Below are 19,291 nucleotides of genomic sequence, written 5' to 3' on the forward strand. Positions count from 1 at the left end.
GTACATTTGAATCTGGTCCTACCTAGCCTGGGCTTGTTCCTCTCTCCCTGGAAGGCACAACTGAAGCCCCAGCTGACCTGCCATCAAACCTCCTCAACTTATGATAAGCACATAGGTATATATATATTTACATGTAAGAGCATGGAATCATTTTTCATAATTAGAATTTTCCTTCAAATTGACCCACTCTAAAATTAATTAATTTATTAATTAATTGATTTATTTATTATTTTTAAACTAACTTTCTTTATTGTGACCTTATTTCTGACATAATCCACACAATATTTTTTCATTTTAGGACTCCCTTGTCTAAGTCAAAACTTTTGGGTCAGGGAGATCCATGCATTACCACCAGTACATAAGAGAAATGCAGGCAGTGATTTTATCAATATATTGCATTATATTATGGCAGCAACTGTACTTTTTAAAATGCCTTTGAAAAGTATGTACACTGTTAGCTCTGAAATTAGCTTTTAGTTTTAATTTAAAATGTTAACCTCTGGTTTTCGGAATTCTTCCTATTTAAATAATTGAACAATTTGAGGAAATAATGATCAAGCTATTCAAAGCAAGATCATAATTTTTCTTGTTCTCACATTTCACTCTTTTTAAATGTATTTTACTTTTCTACAATTGTCAGAGCTTCTCCTTGTGAGGCTGAGCTTCAGGAATTAATGAAACAAATTGATATCATGGTAAACAACAAAAAGCTGGATTGGGAAAGGAAGATGCAGGCTCTGGAGACACGATTAGATCTTCGGGATCAAGAGTTGGCAAATGCACAAATTTGTTTAGAACAGAAAGGTCAAGAGGTACTGCATAGATGTGTTAATAAATTGTTAATTCCTCAGACTGTTATAAATAGTATTTGTTCTGTCAGAATATATTTTTCATTACATATACTTTTTATCAGGCATCAGCAATAGCATTTATAGCTTGAAATTCTGTCACAGTGTGCTAAATGTATTCTATCAAATAAGCAGCAAGCAGAACTTAAACTGGTAGTAATTTGCCAGTGCAGACAGAAATAGAGTCTAGTCAATGTCATCTAGGAAAGTAAACAAACATTCAATATGTATGTGAAATAAAAACTGTTTGCAAGCAAAGATGTCCATGCTTTTGCTGCTGTAGAAACAAAGTAGTCAACAAAGCTGTACCTTTGAATGAGGCAGAGTTTAGGAGCATTTGCCTTTTCTCATCTGCTAAAAAAATCTTTCCTAAAAGAAGTAAAAGGTAAAACCTTGATTGTAGAACAAGAGAGAAAACAGTTTGGTGAAGGGAGTGTGTGTATACCTGGGCGCCCACTTGGGAGGAATGCCCTGGGCCCCGGTGAAGGTGCTTGTGGCCAAGCTGGTGATAGTAGGAGGTCTGAGTGCTCTCGGGCCTGCAGAGGAGTTCAGGAAAGGCATACGCTTCACCTGATGTGGACTTTCATGTCTGTGAATTTTTCTTTGGGGTGAGGCATAAGAAACATGTTTACTGATCACATGCTAATAACTAAAACATCAAGTCAACTTGTTCAGTGGCCGTTTTTCTACCTCTAATGGCCTCTCAATGGAACTTAGTTTTTTGTCATGGTTAACTAAGTTATTGTTTGGCCTAGTTAGTTAGCAATAGAGGCAGGTCATAAGACCTGGCATATGGAAGGGACTATTTTCTCACTTTTGATACCTGTCACAATACAGATGTGCGAACAGGGGCCTTGCCTACTTTTTAAGCAAATTCTGTAAGCCAAATCCCTAAGAACTCCTCTTAGACATTTTTCTTTTTCTTTTTAATTTGTTAGTTCTTATAAAAATGTAACAATTATTCCACAACACCACTAAAACAGAGTTCCCATTGAAGGTAGTAGCACGTAAAATAAAAGCTGAAGTGTGTCTGCAGGGGTTCTGCCCCAGGAACGATGACATAAGCCTCCCAAAAAGATAATACGAAGTAAATTTTAAATCTTGCTTTAAAATGTGCTGGTGAGAAGGATCTTTTGTCAAACATCCATACCATACTGTCTTAATGTGTACCCAGTGGAATAGTGCTAGCTACATTTGGTTTTTGTGAATTTAATTATTAATAACTATTCTAAGAACCACAGTACAAATATTTATTCTTGGTTTGGTACAGCAGTTTTATTTGAACTGTACTCCTCTTTTGTACATTTTCTGATTTTGTCAGGCAAAATTTAGAAAAATCAAAATTAAATTTTATTCTTAATTCAGGTGGGGTTCCTTAGACAGAAGTTGGCCAGTTTGGAAAAATGTAACTTAGCAATGACTCAGAATTATGAAGGACAACTACAAACCCTAAAAGCTCAAGTAAGGAAACTTATTACAATTTAATATCATATGTTTTGGTATATGTTTTGACCTATAAAATTGTGTTAATTTTAAAATTTAAAAAATTTAAAATGAATTATTTTTAGTACAAGCAAAAGTTCTAGTATTTCAACTACAGGTTATATGTTTGGCCCTGTCTTTCATTGTTTTATGTGTATTGATTTTGTCTCTTTTATTAGATTGTCAGCTCTGTATCCCTTTAACTCTTAGCACAGTGCTAGACTAATGGCTTTCTATTTATCAAGTGATTAGTAGATTAATTATATCATGATAATTAGCTTTGTGAACAACAACAACAAAGTATTATCTTTTGTAGTCCCTACTTCCTAATAGGGGTGTCCTTTCTTCTATGGCAATTTAAAATATGGAGGTTTGTTATTATGAAATAGATATTTGAAAGAACAAAACTGGTCTTTATTGCTTTGTTACTGGTAGGACTGTTTCATAAGTGAGAGGGCTTCTGCATATATGATGAGAGGGATACTGATTTCTTTCTGATTTATCCCTATATTATACTCCCCACTGTGCTAGGAAGCAAAAAGTCTTCTCTTTCTTCCCACAGGTGACACATAGGGCAATAAGCATCTGAGCATCTCAGGTCTCGTAGGTACTGTAGCCTTGCTTCACTTAGTAAATTAATCAACGGCACATATGGTTTGATTATGAATTTTACTTTACAACCAGCTTTTTTTGGAGTGCAGAGATTTCACAGATGATAATATAGTTAAAGGAGCCCAAAGAAGTTAAAGTTCCTCCTTACGTACCTTTTTAGGGAGGTGATCAGCCATTACAATAGGAATATGAAGCATTTGATTCCACTTAATGGGTATGATCTTACAAGACTAGCTCAAGTCTACCTAGATATTTTGCCTGCAATTTAAATAGCTGCTGCTAGATGGTAGCTTGAATTGTGAAACTTTATATGGGTTTTCCTAGTTAAGACTCTAAGCATTTAACACTTAAGTCAATCAACCTTGCTTTTTCTGTAAAGATGAAGCTCTAACATAGCAACATAAATATTGAATCACTATAATTTTTCAGTATAAACAAAGAGATCACAACCTGGAATAAGTTTGAAAAAATACAGAAATCTAGACACAAGTTAAGTACCATCTCTAAATTATATTTAACGAGTTCAGTCACAGCTTACCATATCTTTAATTTCTGGATTTTTTTTCATGTCTGTTGTTAAAAAGTTTGGGGCTTGTTTACAGGCACTGAGCAGTCATTTAATATATGAATCCTTGCCATTTGATGCTTTGCAGCTCTATTTTATTACTCAGCTGCCAGCTAGCCAACAAATGTCTTTACGGCAATTTTCACAAAAATTTGTTCTGTGTACTAACACTGAGAGCTTAGGAAATGCTATTTACTCTTCCTCTTCTCCTGGACATTCACAGTGCATAGTAGCATATTACAGGCTGTGAGAAGTCTTGCTTTAAAAATATCCATTTAGCCTTTTTAATCCATCATTTTTCAAACATATTTGACCATGGAACCCTTTTGTTTTTTAAACTAAAACCAACTAACACCATAGCACAGCTACAGTGTAAACACCATAAACAAGTGTTTCATGGAATACACTTTAGAAACACTACATTGTTGTTGAGAGAACAGCTATATGCTTCCACTGCAGTTTTCTGCCTCTCTTTTCTTCTCTGGTTAAAAGAAAGGAAGGGAGAGAGTTACGGGGGGAAGGCAGAAGAGAAGGAAGGGGAAAGGAGGGAAAAAGAAAAAGAAAAGTACTATGTATTTGACTTGGTTTGCATAATAACTAGTAATATGTCATTTTCTAACCAGAAAATGATATCTTGTGGCAAACATGTTTTTGTTGCTGCTGGCTCACTCTACTGCTTCTTTCTTTGAAATTCCTCATTTCTTTACAACCTTATTTTCCTAAAATATCTTAAGGGTACATTTTACCACACTCTGCCTTAAAAAACTCAACTCTGTCAAAACTTTCTTGTAGAAATTGCTTCCTTGTATAAAATGGGGTGTTTTCTTTTCCTTCTAACCATTATAAAACTATAATTATATATATATTTGAGATTTCTACTTCTGGAAAGGTGGAGTCAATCTACTTTCCCCTATTCTTCCTGCTAAATGGAACTAGAAATCCTGGGCATTATTTATAAAACAATAAGAAGACTCTGAAAAGTGGAGAGGAAAGACAGACCAACTAGGACCTTGGGACCCAAGGAACAACATGGTGCTGAGTTCCTGGAATTTCTTTTTACCTCTTATATCCCAGACTGGATAACAGAGAAGCCAGCAACCCAGACACTCCAGTGGGCACAATCAAACAAAAAGAGCCCCAAGGAAAGCCTGCTCCCTACAAGTGAAAAACCAGAAGAAAAGACAACCTACCAAGATTAAACACTTTTAGATTATAACTGCTTGACTATAGCCAAAGGCCACAGAATAAGACTATGGCTGCAAACACACTTCACCAGCAGAGACTGAGTGGACTGCCTCGGTTCCACCCTTACCATCTATAATGAGGTAACCCAGGCCCCAACCTGGATGGAGTCAGAGAAGACTGAGTGGAAATCCAGGAGTTTCATCACCACTGAGTGTCAACAAGGCCCTCCCCAGCCCATGGTGTCAGTGGAGACCATGTGGAGAGCCTGGACTTCTCTGCCCATCTGGTGGTGATGAGGCAGCCCTCCTCCTCTTCTCTGGAATGGTATCTGAGGAAGCCTAATGAGGAGTCAGGACATTCACCACCTCTCCATAGCAACAGGGCTACTCCCCTCACTACAGCATCATTGAAGGCCGTGTGAGAAGCAGTAACAAGGCACTTATGCCCCTCCAATCAAAGTGGTGTCAGTGAAAAATGTGGGGAGCCTGAACTCTTACTCCCACTCAGCAGTAATTAGGAACACCTCCTCCCAGTTACCAGCTGAGGCCAAGTTAAGACCTGGACTTTCCCTGCCACCTGACAGCAATGAGGCAGCATTCTATTTTTTCCTACTAGGATGTTGTCAGAAAAAGTACTGCTAAAACACAATATTTAAATAAAATCCAGAGTCATGTAACACAATACCCAAAAATGGCCTCAGTTAAAAAATCGCTCATCACCCGAAGACAAGGAAGATCTCAACTTGAATGAGAATAGGCAATCAAGAGACACCAACACTGAGTTGATATAAGTATTAGAATTATCTGACAAGGAGTTGAAAGCAGCTATTATAAAAATGCTTCAATGAGCAATTACAAACATCCGTGAAACAAATTAAATTAGAACGTTTTAGCAAAGAAAACTAAAGAGCAAACAGTTAGATATTTTATAACTGAAAAATACAGTAACCAAACTAAAAAAATTCAATGGATAGGCTCAAAAGCAGAATGGAGAGGACAGAGGACATAATCAGTGAACTTGAACATAGCAAAATAGAAATTACCCAATCTGAACAACAGAGAGAAAACAGACTAAAAGAAAATGAACCTCAAGGACCTGTGGTATTATTACAAAAGGTTGAAAAATTGTATCATCAGAGTCCCAGAAAAGAGGATAAAAAAGGGTAGGACTGAAAAAGTATTCAAAGAAGTAATGACTGAAAAGTTTCAAAACCTGGCAAAAGATGTAAATCTACAGATTCAAGAGGCTGTGTGACACTCAAATATGATAAATCCAAACAAATCTACACCAAGACACATCATGGTCAAAGTTCTGAAAACTAAGACAAAGTCTTGGAAACAGGAAGAGAGAAATAACACTTTGCCTATATAGAAAAACCAATTCAGATAATGGATTTCTTATCAGAGACCATGGAGGCCAGAAGGAAATGGAATGTTTTTCAATTGCTGAAAGAGAAAAAATGTCAACCCAGAATTCCATGTTCAGAGAAAATATCCTTAAGAATCAAGAGGAAACTGAGAAATTCTCAAATGAAGGAAAACTAAGAGATTTTGTCAGTAATAGATCTGCCCTAAAAGAATAGCTAAAGGAAGTTCTCTTGGTAGAAAGGAAATGATAAAGACTTTTGAGACATCAGGAAGGAAGAAAAAAATTGGAAAAAGTGAAAACATGGGTAAATGCAACAGACTTTACTTCTCTTGAGTTTTCTATTGATAAATTGTTTGACAGCTGAAGCAAAAATTATAACAGTGTCTAAAGTGATTCTTAATGTATATTGAGAAATTTCTTAAAGACAATAATGTTAGAAATGGGTCATAGCAAAGGGACATAAAGAGAACTAAGATGCTGCACTTCACTTGAACTGGTAAAATGTTGACACCAGTAGATTGTAATAAGCTACGCATCTATAATATTACACCTAGAGCAATAACTAAAAATGCTATACGAAGAAATACATTCAAAAATATTATAGATAAATCAAAATGGAATTCTAAAAAATGTTCAAAGAACCCAGAGGAAGTCAGGAAAACTAAAACAGAGAAACCAAAAACTGGACAACAAACAGAAAACAAAAAATGTCAGGCTTAAACCCTAGCATAATAATAATTACATTAAATGAAAATGGTCTAAATACACGTGTTAAAAGATAGAGATTTACAGAGTAAATTTTTAAAATGACCAAACTATATGTTGTGTTCCAGAAACTCACTTCAAATATAACTACATACGTAAATTGAAAGTAAAAAATAGAAAAAAAATATAGAAAAATATATACCCTACAAATATTAATCAAAAGAAAGCAGAAGTGGTGCCAAAATAATTCAATGGAGAAAGAATAGTCTTTTCAACAGTGACAGGACAACTGGATATCCACATGAAAAAGAATTAAGTTCAACCCTTACCATAGACAAAAATTAACTCAAAATTGATCAAAGACCTAAATATAAAAACTAAATCTGTAAAACTCTTAGAAGAAAATATTGGAGTAAATCCTCATGATTTTGGATTAGGCAGTAGTTTCTTAGATTTGGCACCAAAAGCACAAGAAAAATTAGGTAAACTTGATTTCATGAAAATTTTAAAAACCTTTGTGCTTCAAAGCACACCAAAAGAAAGTGAAAAGACAACTGACAAAATGGGAGAAAACATTTGCAAATCATATATTTGATAAGGGACTAGTGTCCAGAATTAAAAAGAAAAAACTCTTACTAGTCAACAATAAAAAGACAGAAGACCAAATTTTAAAATGGGCATAGATATAAATAGGCATTTCTCCAAAGGAGATATATAAATGACCAATAAGCACATGAAAAAGTGCTGAACATCATTAGTCATTAGGGAAATGCAAATCAAAACCATAATGAGATACCCCTTCACACCTGCTAATGGCTATAACCAAATGATAGATAACAGCAAATGTTGGTGAGGATATGGAGAAATTGGAACCCTGTACATTACCACTGGAAATGAAAAGTGGTACAGCCACTTTGGAAAACTGTTGGCAGTTCCTTAAAAAGTTAAACTTAGAGTTTCCATATGACCCAGCTATTCTACTCCTAGGTATAAACCCAAGAGAAATAAAAACATATATCCACACAAAAACTTGTACACAAATGTTCATAGCAGCATCTTTCCATAATATCCAAAAAGTGGAAACAATCCAAATGTCCATCAATTGATGAATGGATAAACAAAATGTGGTATATCCATGCAATGAAATATTATTCAGCCATTAAAAGGAATGAAATATTGATACATGCTACAACATGGATGAACCTTGAAAACATTATGCTAAGTGAAAGAAACCAGACACAAAAGACTACATGTTGTATGACTCCATTAATATGAAATGATCAGAATAGGCAAATCTATAGAAACAGAAAGTAGATTAGTTGTTGCCAGGCCTTGGGGAAGGAGGAAATGTGTAGTCACTGTTAATAGATATAGGGTTTCTAATGGAGGTGATGAAAATATTCTGAAATTAGATAGTGTGATGGTTATACAACTACGAATATACTAGAAACCAATGAATTACATACTCTAAAGTGTGAAGTTTATAGTCGGTGAATTATATATCAATTTTAAAAACAATGTGAGAAGGAAAAAGGAAGCAGCAATGACTACATTACTGTCAGATAAAGTAGACACAATTGTTCACAGCTTTACTTATAATAGTCAAAAACTGGGAGCAACCAAAAATGTCTCAATATGTGAATGGTCAAACAAACTGTGGTTACATCCATACCATGGAATAATACTGAGCAATAAAAAGGAATGAACTATTGATACACTCATGCATATATTGTAGTGACATCAATTTCCTGGGTTTGATACTGTACTATATAGTTCAATAAGATGTAAATATTTGGGGAAACTGGGTGAAGAGGACGCAGAACCTCTCTGTAATACCTTTGCAACTTCCTCTGAATCTATACTTATTTCAAGATAAAAAATAAAAACAAAATAATTTGTTAAGTTATTTAGAAATTTCCTCACGGATGTTGATAGACCATGACACTTATAATCAATTACTTGAAGGTAGAAGCAAGAAAAAAAATAATACAGAGTCTAAGTTATAACAAGAATTACTGGTAAGAAAAAGATTATATCAAGCTTGATATTTAATTTTATTTAAACTTATATCAACATGAATAAGTGTATGTTGTTTATATCTTTTAAATTAAGTCCTCGGTTTTCTTAAATGGAGTATAAGTTGGTTATTTTATAGATTGACTTACTGAAATTAAAATCGTCAACACAAGATGTCACTAAATAAAAGTAAGAAAAAAACTTGGTTGTTTTAAATTTTGAGCCTTGCTATATATGGTTAAGACAAAACTGAACAAAACATTTTATCAAGTGAATCGCTGTTTAACTGTGCAGTTAATGAAGTTCCAAATTTACACAAAAGCTGAATTGCGTTCAGCTTCAATAATTTAGTTTTAATAACTGGTTCTATCTTCACTAATTGGAACATTTAAGCTTTACTGCATTTCCTAATCGTGACTTAAATTTTGGAAGAGATACACAAGAAAAGAACTATCGTGAAATCGAGTTAGGAATAACCAATAGTAAAATGTTATCATTCTGTATTATTTACAGTTCTCCAAACTAACTAATAGCTTTGAAAAACTGAGATTACACCAGATGGAACAAAATAAATTTCGACAAAAAGAAGTACCACATGTCAAAGAAGAAATACCCTTTGAACTGAGCAATTTGAACCAGAAATTAGAGGTGAGCTATATTTTCTTAGTTTCTCCCTGTGTATTGAGATTGGTTTTTGTTGTTGCTGTTGAGGGCTATTTGTCTCTAGTGTACACAATGACATGTACCGCTGTGGTAACAAACTCCATTAGAAATCAACTTCTCATTGAATATATTTTCTTAGTGCACCTTCCCTTCAGGCACTTAGTGAATTAAAACATCACTTCAATTTATACATCTTTTATGTATATCAGCATTTTTGGAGAGCAAAAAAAAAAAGTTCAAAGGAACTGCAGATGTTGAGTGAAACTGAAGGACATCCCTGGGGTCACTTAAAGTGAGTGTCTAGTAATTCTTTTAATGGCTGTTTAACTATTAGGTACTTAAATCCCAATGAAGCCTCATAGCAGTTTTCAGAACAGAGCTTGAAGTTTCAGGATCTTTTCTTTGAAGAGGTAGTGCCACTCCAATATAGCTACCCCATGTTACCCGGAACTTCTAAAATCTCAGTCCCTATAAAGGTTTACTATGTCATAGATACACTTATTTTAATCCCCTTAACTTTCCAACCTTGGAAAAAATAAACCAGCTATTTTTCTTCCCTGTGCCCTTGAGCATTCCTGCTACTGGTCACATAACAGCAAATAGATTCTAGCATGAATTCCTGTTCTCTAACCTTAGCTAAATTCCCAGTGCTGCTCAATCATTGTTTTTTAATTGACCTCAAGTTGACCCCTATCATGTTATCCCAGTCATTTTTTTTTCACTGTTCTCAAGCCTTAAACCCCAGCTTCTCCCACTGTCAGCCAATGATTTCAGTTTCTTCTACTTTGTTAATAGGTAATGGTTCTGTACTTCCCAGTCACCCACGTAGAAGCCTCTTAGGAATCTTTGATCTGTTCCTTTCTCTTACTCTCATATTCCAGCCCAGATTTGCCCCTTTCCTTTGTCTAATGCCTCTTATCTCTGTCTTTTCTCCTGTCTAATTGTCCTTGCCCTGTTTCATACTTCTTCATCTTTATCATGACTCTTCAATTAAGTCCTTCTCAAACTTTTCCTCCAAAATATTTTTAAGAGCAGGAAAAAAAAAAAAATCTGGAATCACAGTCCTAAAACCAGACTATTGCAAGAACTTTGTTGGAAGTCTTTGGTTTTCGTTTTTAAATTCCTGCAAATTTTATATTGTACTGAATAATAAATGTACATTCTTTTAAATACAAAATTACTACCACTAAGTAAGTTTGACCTTCTAGGAAAATGCACTGTGTATAAGTCCCTGGCTCTTGCAATGGTGTAACTCGACTGGCTTCTGAAATATTCTGGTCTCACAGAAGATGCCCAAAGATTGCGACGTAGTATACACGAGCTTTCACTGAAAATGCAGTTAAGTCACTGATGTTCCATTTGATTGAGTTCTCATGGGGATTAGTGGGAGAATTACATTCATGTTAATTGTTTGGACAAAGAAAAAGCCTTAAGTTAAGTACTTTGTGTGTATACATTTTACATTTAGGGAGCTAAATATTTATATAAAATATATCTCATGAAATTATAGTGGAAATTAGTAGCAAAGTATGACTTGATATGTTTGTACTTATACAAATATTTTTAAGCACACTATGTAGAAACAGTTTAATCTATTTTATTACAGAAATGCTTCGTGTACCTGTTTTTGCTTAGAGGCATCTGAAAAAATAATGCGTAGGAGATGGGCTATTCCAGTTTTAGTCTACATCTAAGCATGTTTCTCCTTGGGGACAAACATTTATACACTGGTACAGTGATCGAGCAATGGGACGCAGCTTGCTATAGTGGAAGAACCTGACAGTTTACAACTTAAAATAGGACCTGACTGACTCGTTTATTTGCCCTGTGACCTTTAGACAAGCTGTTAACTTCACAGAGATTACAATTTTCACCAATAAATGGGGCTAAAAATATAAGTGACATTGTGGTGATGGAAGAAAAAAATATATGTGTGTTTAGATGCACACTCAAGCATTTGGGGGTAAAAATACATGAAGTCTGGGAGTTGCCTTAAAATTCTCCAACAAGAAAGGGTGAAGCGAGAGATGAAATATAGATGGACTGAGTTGACAGTAGTTAAGCTGGGTGAAGGGTATATGGGAGTTTGTTTTACTCTCTACTTTTATGTAAGTATGAAAATTTTCATACTAGAAAGTTAAAACTATCTTGCAAGTGGAGGCTTGTAGAGTCCCCGACATACAGTAATCACTAAAGAAATGGTCATTCTACCTCTCAAGATTTAGTAGAGGGATTAAAAAAATATATATAATAATATAGCTTCTGCTAGAAACTTTGATTGTAATGCCTCTGATCCACTCTCAAACTTAAAGACCCAGAAAAGGTTTCTAGCTGTGGAAAACTTACTCTGGAGGTTTAGGCAAGTGTACAGAGCCTCTGGAACTGGAGCCTGGGCCGACACCTCCAGTCTCTACAAAATCCTTATAAAGCTTTCTCTGTCTTTGCATGGCCCCCTGACTGCTGGAGATATTGTGCTTGCTTGCTTGCTGATCTTGAAACCAATACATCTGTAAGACCAAGGAAGCCAGGACTGTTATAAGGACCAGTCTATATGTTTGTAACACACATTTTTAGCCTTGTTTGGCCCCATTCTTGGCCTCATTTCTACCTGTTGTAGAATTTGTAAGGAAGTGAGGCTGATGTTCCTGCCTCCTCCTAAAGCATGCTGGGAAATATTTATTGTCAAGATTGAGATTGTTGGGTGTTAAGTATTAATATCATTGAAAGATATGAACTGTGCAAGTCAACCTTGCCCACATTTTGACTTCTGACTCCAAAAACTCCTTTCTAAATTAAACAGCAATTTTTTAATCCACCTTGTACTGATTTGAAGTGTACCAAGTTTTGTAAATTTGTCACTATTTCTGAAGACCTTGTTTTCATGTACCTAATTTTAAATTGTCAAATGTCAGAATCAAAGTCAATAACTTTAACTGAACTGTCTCCATTTATCTTAATAAATATGGTCTATTTATCAGGGTATTATTATATATTTAAAACAGGGTCTATCTATATTTCTCCATCTTTATTACCACCACTCAATTTCAGGTCACCTTTAATTACTATAAAAGCCTCCCAACTTATAGCCTTCTTCCACTGATTATTTTGGGACTTTTGGATTTATAAAATGAAGATTTCCCCAAATATTCCTTAAAATCATTTCTCTATAGAAAATATGAAATGCCATATTCTCATTTTAAGCAAGATGTAGCTTTCATTCTCTAAATTAGTATATATATTTTCCAGCTAGCCAATCCAGTCATTTCAGCCATCTTCAAAACATCACCAATCTCTCTAGCCAAATGAACTCTTTTCCAATTGACATATTGTTGGGGATGGCTAAGATAATCATGGCATCATCTGCATGGCTTTTATGTGGCACTATTATTGTACTAATACTGTGAAATTATTTACATGTACATTTCCCTACTTTATTTTATATATAAATTGATTTTTTCTTTCAGAAATTTGTTTCTTTTAATCATGAAATATTTCCAAATTCTCCTCTCTCCACAGTACCTGCTGGACACTAACACTACTAATACTACAATTAATACTACTGAGTTGATAATTGGAAACATCAATGCATTCATGCCATGTATCTACATTCAGTAATATATTGCTATGGACTTAGTAGCTATAGAGTTTGTTTCCAACCACATTGTTTTCTTTGCAAAATTTAGTGAGAAATGTTTACGTTTTTGGAAATATTAATACCATGCTTTTGTTTGTACATTCATGTAAGTGGTGCCTGGCACTTTGCCATGCACTGTGAGCAATACAAAAGTAATGAAATACATAGTCCTTACCCTTAAGTTGCTTACAGCCTGGACAGAAAGATGAGATATGATGGCCAGCCCTAGGCAAAATTGAGAAGCAGTGAAGTTTTCTTTGGGATTCCCAAAGCCACATTCTTTCCTCTTATAAATTTGTGAACAGATAACCAGGCTCCATGAAGACACTACTTGAGCAAAACGGTGAAGAACTGAGAGCATGCTGTATCAAGTAGTTCTACCACTTCTTCCCCAGCTTAGCCCAGTTGGTACTGCCTAAAGGAGGCCTGAGATGGTTGTTCTGTCTGTTCTCAAGAATGGGTCAATCTTGGCTTCACCTGGGATAACAGCTTTGAAAGCCAGAGGGAACAAAGTCACTAAATCAGTCCAAGCCTCACCCCCTCAAAAACAAGGGAGAAGGTTTGGTGACTGAGTGTAAAGAATGAAAGAAGGGAAAAAAACTTCTGGTGTCAGCTCAGGAAATAGAAAGGAAGTACTGGTTGATGCAAAAAATTGTTTGAAAGTCCGCTATTTGTTATCAGCATTTGTTATAAAAAATTTTTACATTTTTAACAAACAAAATCCTTATTTTTAAAAAGATGCAGTAAAGGAACTATACTCTAATAAAAATTAAAAATAAAAATAAAATAGCGGATTCAATTCCATACTTTCCTAGCAAAAATTAGAAGATATATCTATTAGTAAATACAAGATGAGTGATTTGATACTTTTTTGTTTTCCTAATGGGGAAAGAATGGATTTACTTTCTTTCTCAGAAGAAAGATGTACAAATGAAAGAAGCCCTGTTCATTGTGCTTTAAAATGAATAATTTTTTCAATTTATATTTCTCTCTCCACTTTTTAAAGGAATTTAGAGCAAAGTCAAGAGAATGGGACAAGCAGGAGATACTATATCAGACTCATCTGGTTTCTTTAGATGCTCAACAAAAAGGATTATCTGATAAGTGTAATCAATTTCAGGTACATTATCTAATACTATCCTCTAAATCAGAATAAATTAGAGGTTAAATACTATTACTCTCTTTACCATTCAGCATGTAATCCTTCTACAGATACAAATGCCAACTAAGGGAAAATAACCAGAGTAGGTCCAACACTGGATAGAGTTACAAGTGCGTGAAATATCTGTAATGGTGACTTTAGTCTGTATGTCTCAGAAGGTGGTGCTATTAAAAGTCTCCATTGTATTACGTCATTAAATAACATGTTTTTGCATGCCTATCAGCAAGTCATTTAGAAAGTCTTAAGATTGCTTTGTCCTGGCACTCTAGAACCTTACAGCCTAGACACAGATAATACATGTACAGGTTTACAGATAATTAATGATAAGTGAATGAAAAGGATACAAATCCTTTTGGAGGTCGAAGGAGTAAGAGAAAACTTTGGACTGAGATAGTCAGGAAACATCCCCCAGCAGGAATGGGACTAGGCCTGGGCCTAGAAGAAGAATGGCTATATTTTGAGACAAGAGAGAATGTATTCCAGGTGGTGGAAATAACATAAGCAAAGTCACTGAGGCAAGAGAGCAAAAGGCAAATTCAGGGAATGGAAAGTGGGCCAATTGGCTGGAAGTCCATGTGGGAGGTGAAGGGGCAGTAGGCGGGAGGGAAGGCTGGCGAGTTGGATATTAGATTGTAATAAGCCTTAAAGGCTTACCTAAGGAATTTGGAATTTTTATTAATGCTGGTAAGAAACATTTTTGTTTGATATATACTTATTTTTCATTCTTTCTTTAAGTTACTTGAATTATGTGTTATACATGTTCCCTGAATTCAACAATACAAAATAATGTGATGTAAAACTGATAGCCTCATCCTCTATTCCATTCTTATCCATTTAATATAAGCATTGTTAACAATTAGGTGTTTATCTTCACATACATTTTCTTTTGTTTGTACAAATATGTAAATATATGCTTGTGTGGAAATTGTATATTTTTCTTTTGTAAATTTTGCTTTTTTACTTAATAAGCCATGAATAGCCTTTTGAGTCACTACTTAATTAAAATATTTCAAAGTATATAGTGTATATATATCATATATACCATAGTATATCATAGATGTACCATAATTCTTTCAATCATTTCCTTATTAACTAACACTCAGGTTGTTTCCAATTTTCTGCTATTACAGTAGTGTAACAAATACCCTTGTATGTACATCTTTAAATACGAATACTTTCCTTTTGTTAAATAAAAATCCTAGAAATGATCGCTGAGCCAAAGGGTATGTTCATTCAAATTTTTAATAAATGTTAGCAGATTACTTTCTTAAAAATGATAGTAATTTATAATTCATGAACAGGCAACAAGACTACCCCTACTCTCACCAGCATGGACTATCTGTCTTTTGATTTTTACTAACTTGATGGACTAATAGTAACCTTGACTTCATTTGCTTTACATTTCTCTGACTACTTGTAAGGTTGAGCATCTCTTCTTGTGTTTCTCAGCCTTTTTCATTTCCTCTTCTGTGAATTGCCTGTGCATAAACTTTGCCCACTTTTCTTTTGTGTTGTTTGTCTTTTTTTATTGATGTGTAGAAGTTTTTGTACATCGGAAATCACCCTTGTTATACATGTTGACAACTTTTTTGTACAATCCAGATATTTTGTTTTATTTTGTTTATTTTTTGTCATAGAGACATTTTCAACTATTATGTAATTGAATCCATGCTTTTTTTCATATCTTCTATATTTTCTTTTTTGCTGAATAAGAATTCCCTAGCAAAAGCCGTCTACTCTACTCTGCATCTTTGCTCTGAGGTTATACAGATATATTTTCTCTTTATGCCACCTGAAATTGAGGTTTTAGAATAAACACAAGACTGAATTATGAAGGACAAAGCTTCATTATCTAATAATATATTTAAAGATGTTTTTACTAATTCTTTTCTATCATTCTTGAACTTTATGTAAGCTTAAATATGATATTCTTCACTTAACTGACACAATTTTCATATTTCTCAGAAACAGGAGCAAAGTTACCAAACTCCACTAAATAGTAAAAAACAGGGCATAGAAGGCAGCAGCTCTGAAATTCCTTGGATATGGGAACCAGATACCAGTTGTGAAACCAATGAAAGAGATGACTTTGTTATTGAAAAATTAAAATCAGCTGTGAGTGAAATAGAGTTAAGCAGGAATAAGTTACAATATGAAAATCAGAAGCTCTTACAAGAACTAAAAATGTACCAAAGACAGTGCCAGGTAAAGATTTATTTGTTTTTCAACTGTTACAGCCCATGAGTTGTACAAATGATGACTCAACAGGTGTATGGATTAGACAGCTAATTTTTTTTATTACATATGTAAATTCAGCTCATATATCCTCTTAATAAGTAATTCTTACTTGATGAGTAAATTCAGTAATCCCATGGGTACTTTTCCCCACTAGGTGCACTCGGGTTCTGCAGCGATGTAATAATAAATATTACCAGTGCAGTAGAACAGTGGTCTCTCACAGACCTCTCTTCCTAAAAACCATGGCCCTTTAGCCACACCACACCCTCTGTCCCCAGTGTTCATTCTCTCTGACGCTGTGCCTCTTTGCCTCTCAGGAATCCTGGGCTGGAGACCCAGGAAATTATTAAGGGTTTGACAATGTAATCACCTCCCTGAGAGTCATTAGGGTCACTCCCTGTGATTTATCACCATTAACCTTATCATAATCGTTTACCAAATAGGAGGTAACTCCACCTTGATAGATGTGATGGATGGTTTTTCCAAGGATTAATTTTTTTCTTAGCTCAAAAATCTTTTTTTGTCTCTCTCTTGGAACAGCTAAGAAGGTTATGCAGCATTCATCAAAATTGATCATTACCAATTTCTCGACTAAATATGTATTTCTTATTCATGGCTCTCCCAGTTACTTGAGACATTCTGTGGTTTTCTCTCCCATTCTAGGTCTTATCTCCCACCAGCAAACATTCAGCCTCTTTCTACTGATTCCTCTGTGTCAGTTGGCCCATTTCTTAGTCCCACTCTACTCCCTCCTCAGGCTGAGGTCACCTTCCCAGGCCACTGCCTGAGCAGACTCCCACATCTCTAAGATATTCTACCTCAGGCTCTTCTTCCCAGGGTCATTTCTTAGTGTTGGGCCGACTTCTCCTTCCCTCCTTCTGCCACATTGTATGTGGGATTACGTGGGGGATTCATCCTTTCACTTCTTTCTCTGCCAGCATCTATCTTCTGTGTTCCCCTGTCCCCACGTTGGCAAGGGGACAGAGCACAGGCTCCCAGCTTCTCCTATCCTGTGGCATTTCTAAGAGACGTACAGCTTCCCACCCCAAACTCCAGCTTTGTTTGGGGAGGGGGTGTTATTCCAATACAAATGAGAAAGCAGATGTACACAAACCAAGCTAAACCACAAATGCTAAACACTGAGAAAGTCATACATCTTCTAGAAACAGAAAAGTTATTGATGATGTTTTCTCTGGATTCACTAGAATGTAAATGAGACGAGCCCCTCCTCTTCTGTTCTGGAGCTTGTCCAGGTGCTTTCTAGTGTTTAGCTCGCCGTCAGCCCACCAGTCCTGGTGGAGCTGGGTTTGCGTGACTGCTGGTTCTGACAGGCTCCCCTTCCTCCCAGGGGCTGCTTCCCCTTCATCCCCCTGGACAGGGGCCACTGGTCACACCTCTGGCCCTGATTTAAAGATGACTTAAATTTACATTTTGCAGCTGTCTTTATACTGCTAGAGGCTGCACCAGGATCACAAGGATTCACTTGTAGAAAAAAAATCTAATTATTCTGGAGTATTTCACACACACACAAAAGATATATTATAGTTCTAATGAAAAGATTTTTGAGAAGTAATTTGCTTCAAAAACTTCAAGGTATCTAAAAGCTAAGATTTCTACTTCCAGGAAAACACTAATTAATTTTGATGCAACTAGAAAAAAATGCTCAAAATGATGCTTTTGTTTGGCCTTTTCCCTGTTTTACTTCCAAATTTTACTTATGTTTCATTCTTTTGCTTTAGAATAATTATCAATTATTTACTGCTTGATAACTGATTGAGGGTTCAAAGTCACTGCTTCTCTCAAACCATTAAGCAAATTTCTAACTAAACAGAAGGGCCTCAAACTTGTTTTACAAAATTTATATTTTACCAAATGGGAATAATTAGAAGTGAATAATCACTGTAACCAGTGCATGTACTTAGAAAGAAGTTTCTCTTCTCTTTTTGCAAAACTGTCATATGATGGTGTTCCACGTCTTGCACATGAATTTAAAAAGACAACCATTTCAGTCTGAATTACTGTCACTTATTGTATATAAGTAAAATTCTCTTTAGTTTACAACACACTTTAATGCCAGCTGCATCTGAATTTTCACACGAATCACATCTTCTCACTTGTCTTTCCACAACCTTGAAATGTGTCAGCATAGCTATTAATTCCATTGCATATGTTTATTTACTGTGCTGCACTACTCACATTTTGAAAATGTACAATATTTCCCATTGGCAGTTAATGACAGAAATAAATTGTTCTGCATTTTTTCTAATATCTATGCCAAAAAAATGGACCTTTTTTGTTTGCTTGTTAATATGTCATTAAGGTACTAGAGCAGCACTGTCCAATAGAAATATAATGCAAACCACAAATGTAATTTAAACTTTTCTAGTAGCCACATTAAAAGAAGTAATATGAAATGGGTGAAATTAATATATAATAGTAATAAACTTTATGCAACACAACATATATCCAAAGAGTTATCATTTCAACATATAATCAATGTAAAAAATTATTAATGAGATATTTTACATTTCTTTTCATACTAAGTCTTCAAAATCTGGTGTGTATGTTACACTTACACATCTCAATTTGGATGTTTAGTATTCACCGGAAGTTCCCAATCTGTATTAAGATTTCATAAAAGTTACAGTTAAAAAAGTAGAGATTTACATACCCAAGTTGTTCCAAACAAACTTGAAAGTGTTCCAGTAACTGAATCAAGTACCAAAGAATCATTTTCCTGAATATTTGCATCCACACTGACAAATAATTGATTTGAATTTTATACAAAAGCATGCTAATTTTAAATCACCTAA

General features: G+C 34.9%; 1 protein-coding gene across 1 annotated transcript in view; it reads left to right on the top strand.

The window, feature by feature from the left end:
* The window catches only part of DEUP1 (deuterosome assembly protein 1), a 230,129-nt gene that overhangs the window by 157,692 nt on the left and 53,146 nt on the right, over nucleotides 1–19,291 (top strand). The window contains exons 9-13 of the mRNA XM_081239130.1: nucleotides 641–812; nucleotides 2,214–2,309; nucleotides 9,295–9,429; nucleotides 14,085–14,198; nucleotides 16,206–16,445. Of these exons, the coding sequence (XP_081095256.1) occupies nucleotides 641–812; nucleotides 2,214–2,309; nucleotides 9,295–9,429; nucleotides 14,085–14,198; nucleotides 16,206–16,445 (757 nt within the window). The remainder of the gene's footprint in view (nucleotides 1–640; nucleotides 813–2,213; nucleotides 2,310–9,294; nucleotides 9,430–14,084; nucleotides 14,199–16,205; nucleotides 16,446–19,291) is intronic.

The sequence above is a fragment of the Mesoplodon bidens genome (assembly GCF_964165515.1).
Source record: "Mesoplodon bidens genome assembly, chromosome: 7".
NCBI classification, from domain to species: Eukaryota; Metazoa; Chordata; class Mammalia; order Artiodactyla; family Ziphiidae; genus Mesoplodon; species Mesoplodon bidens.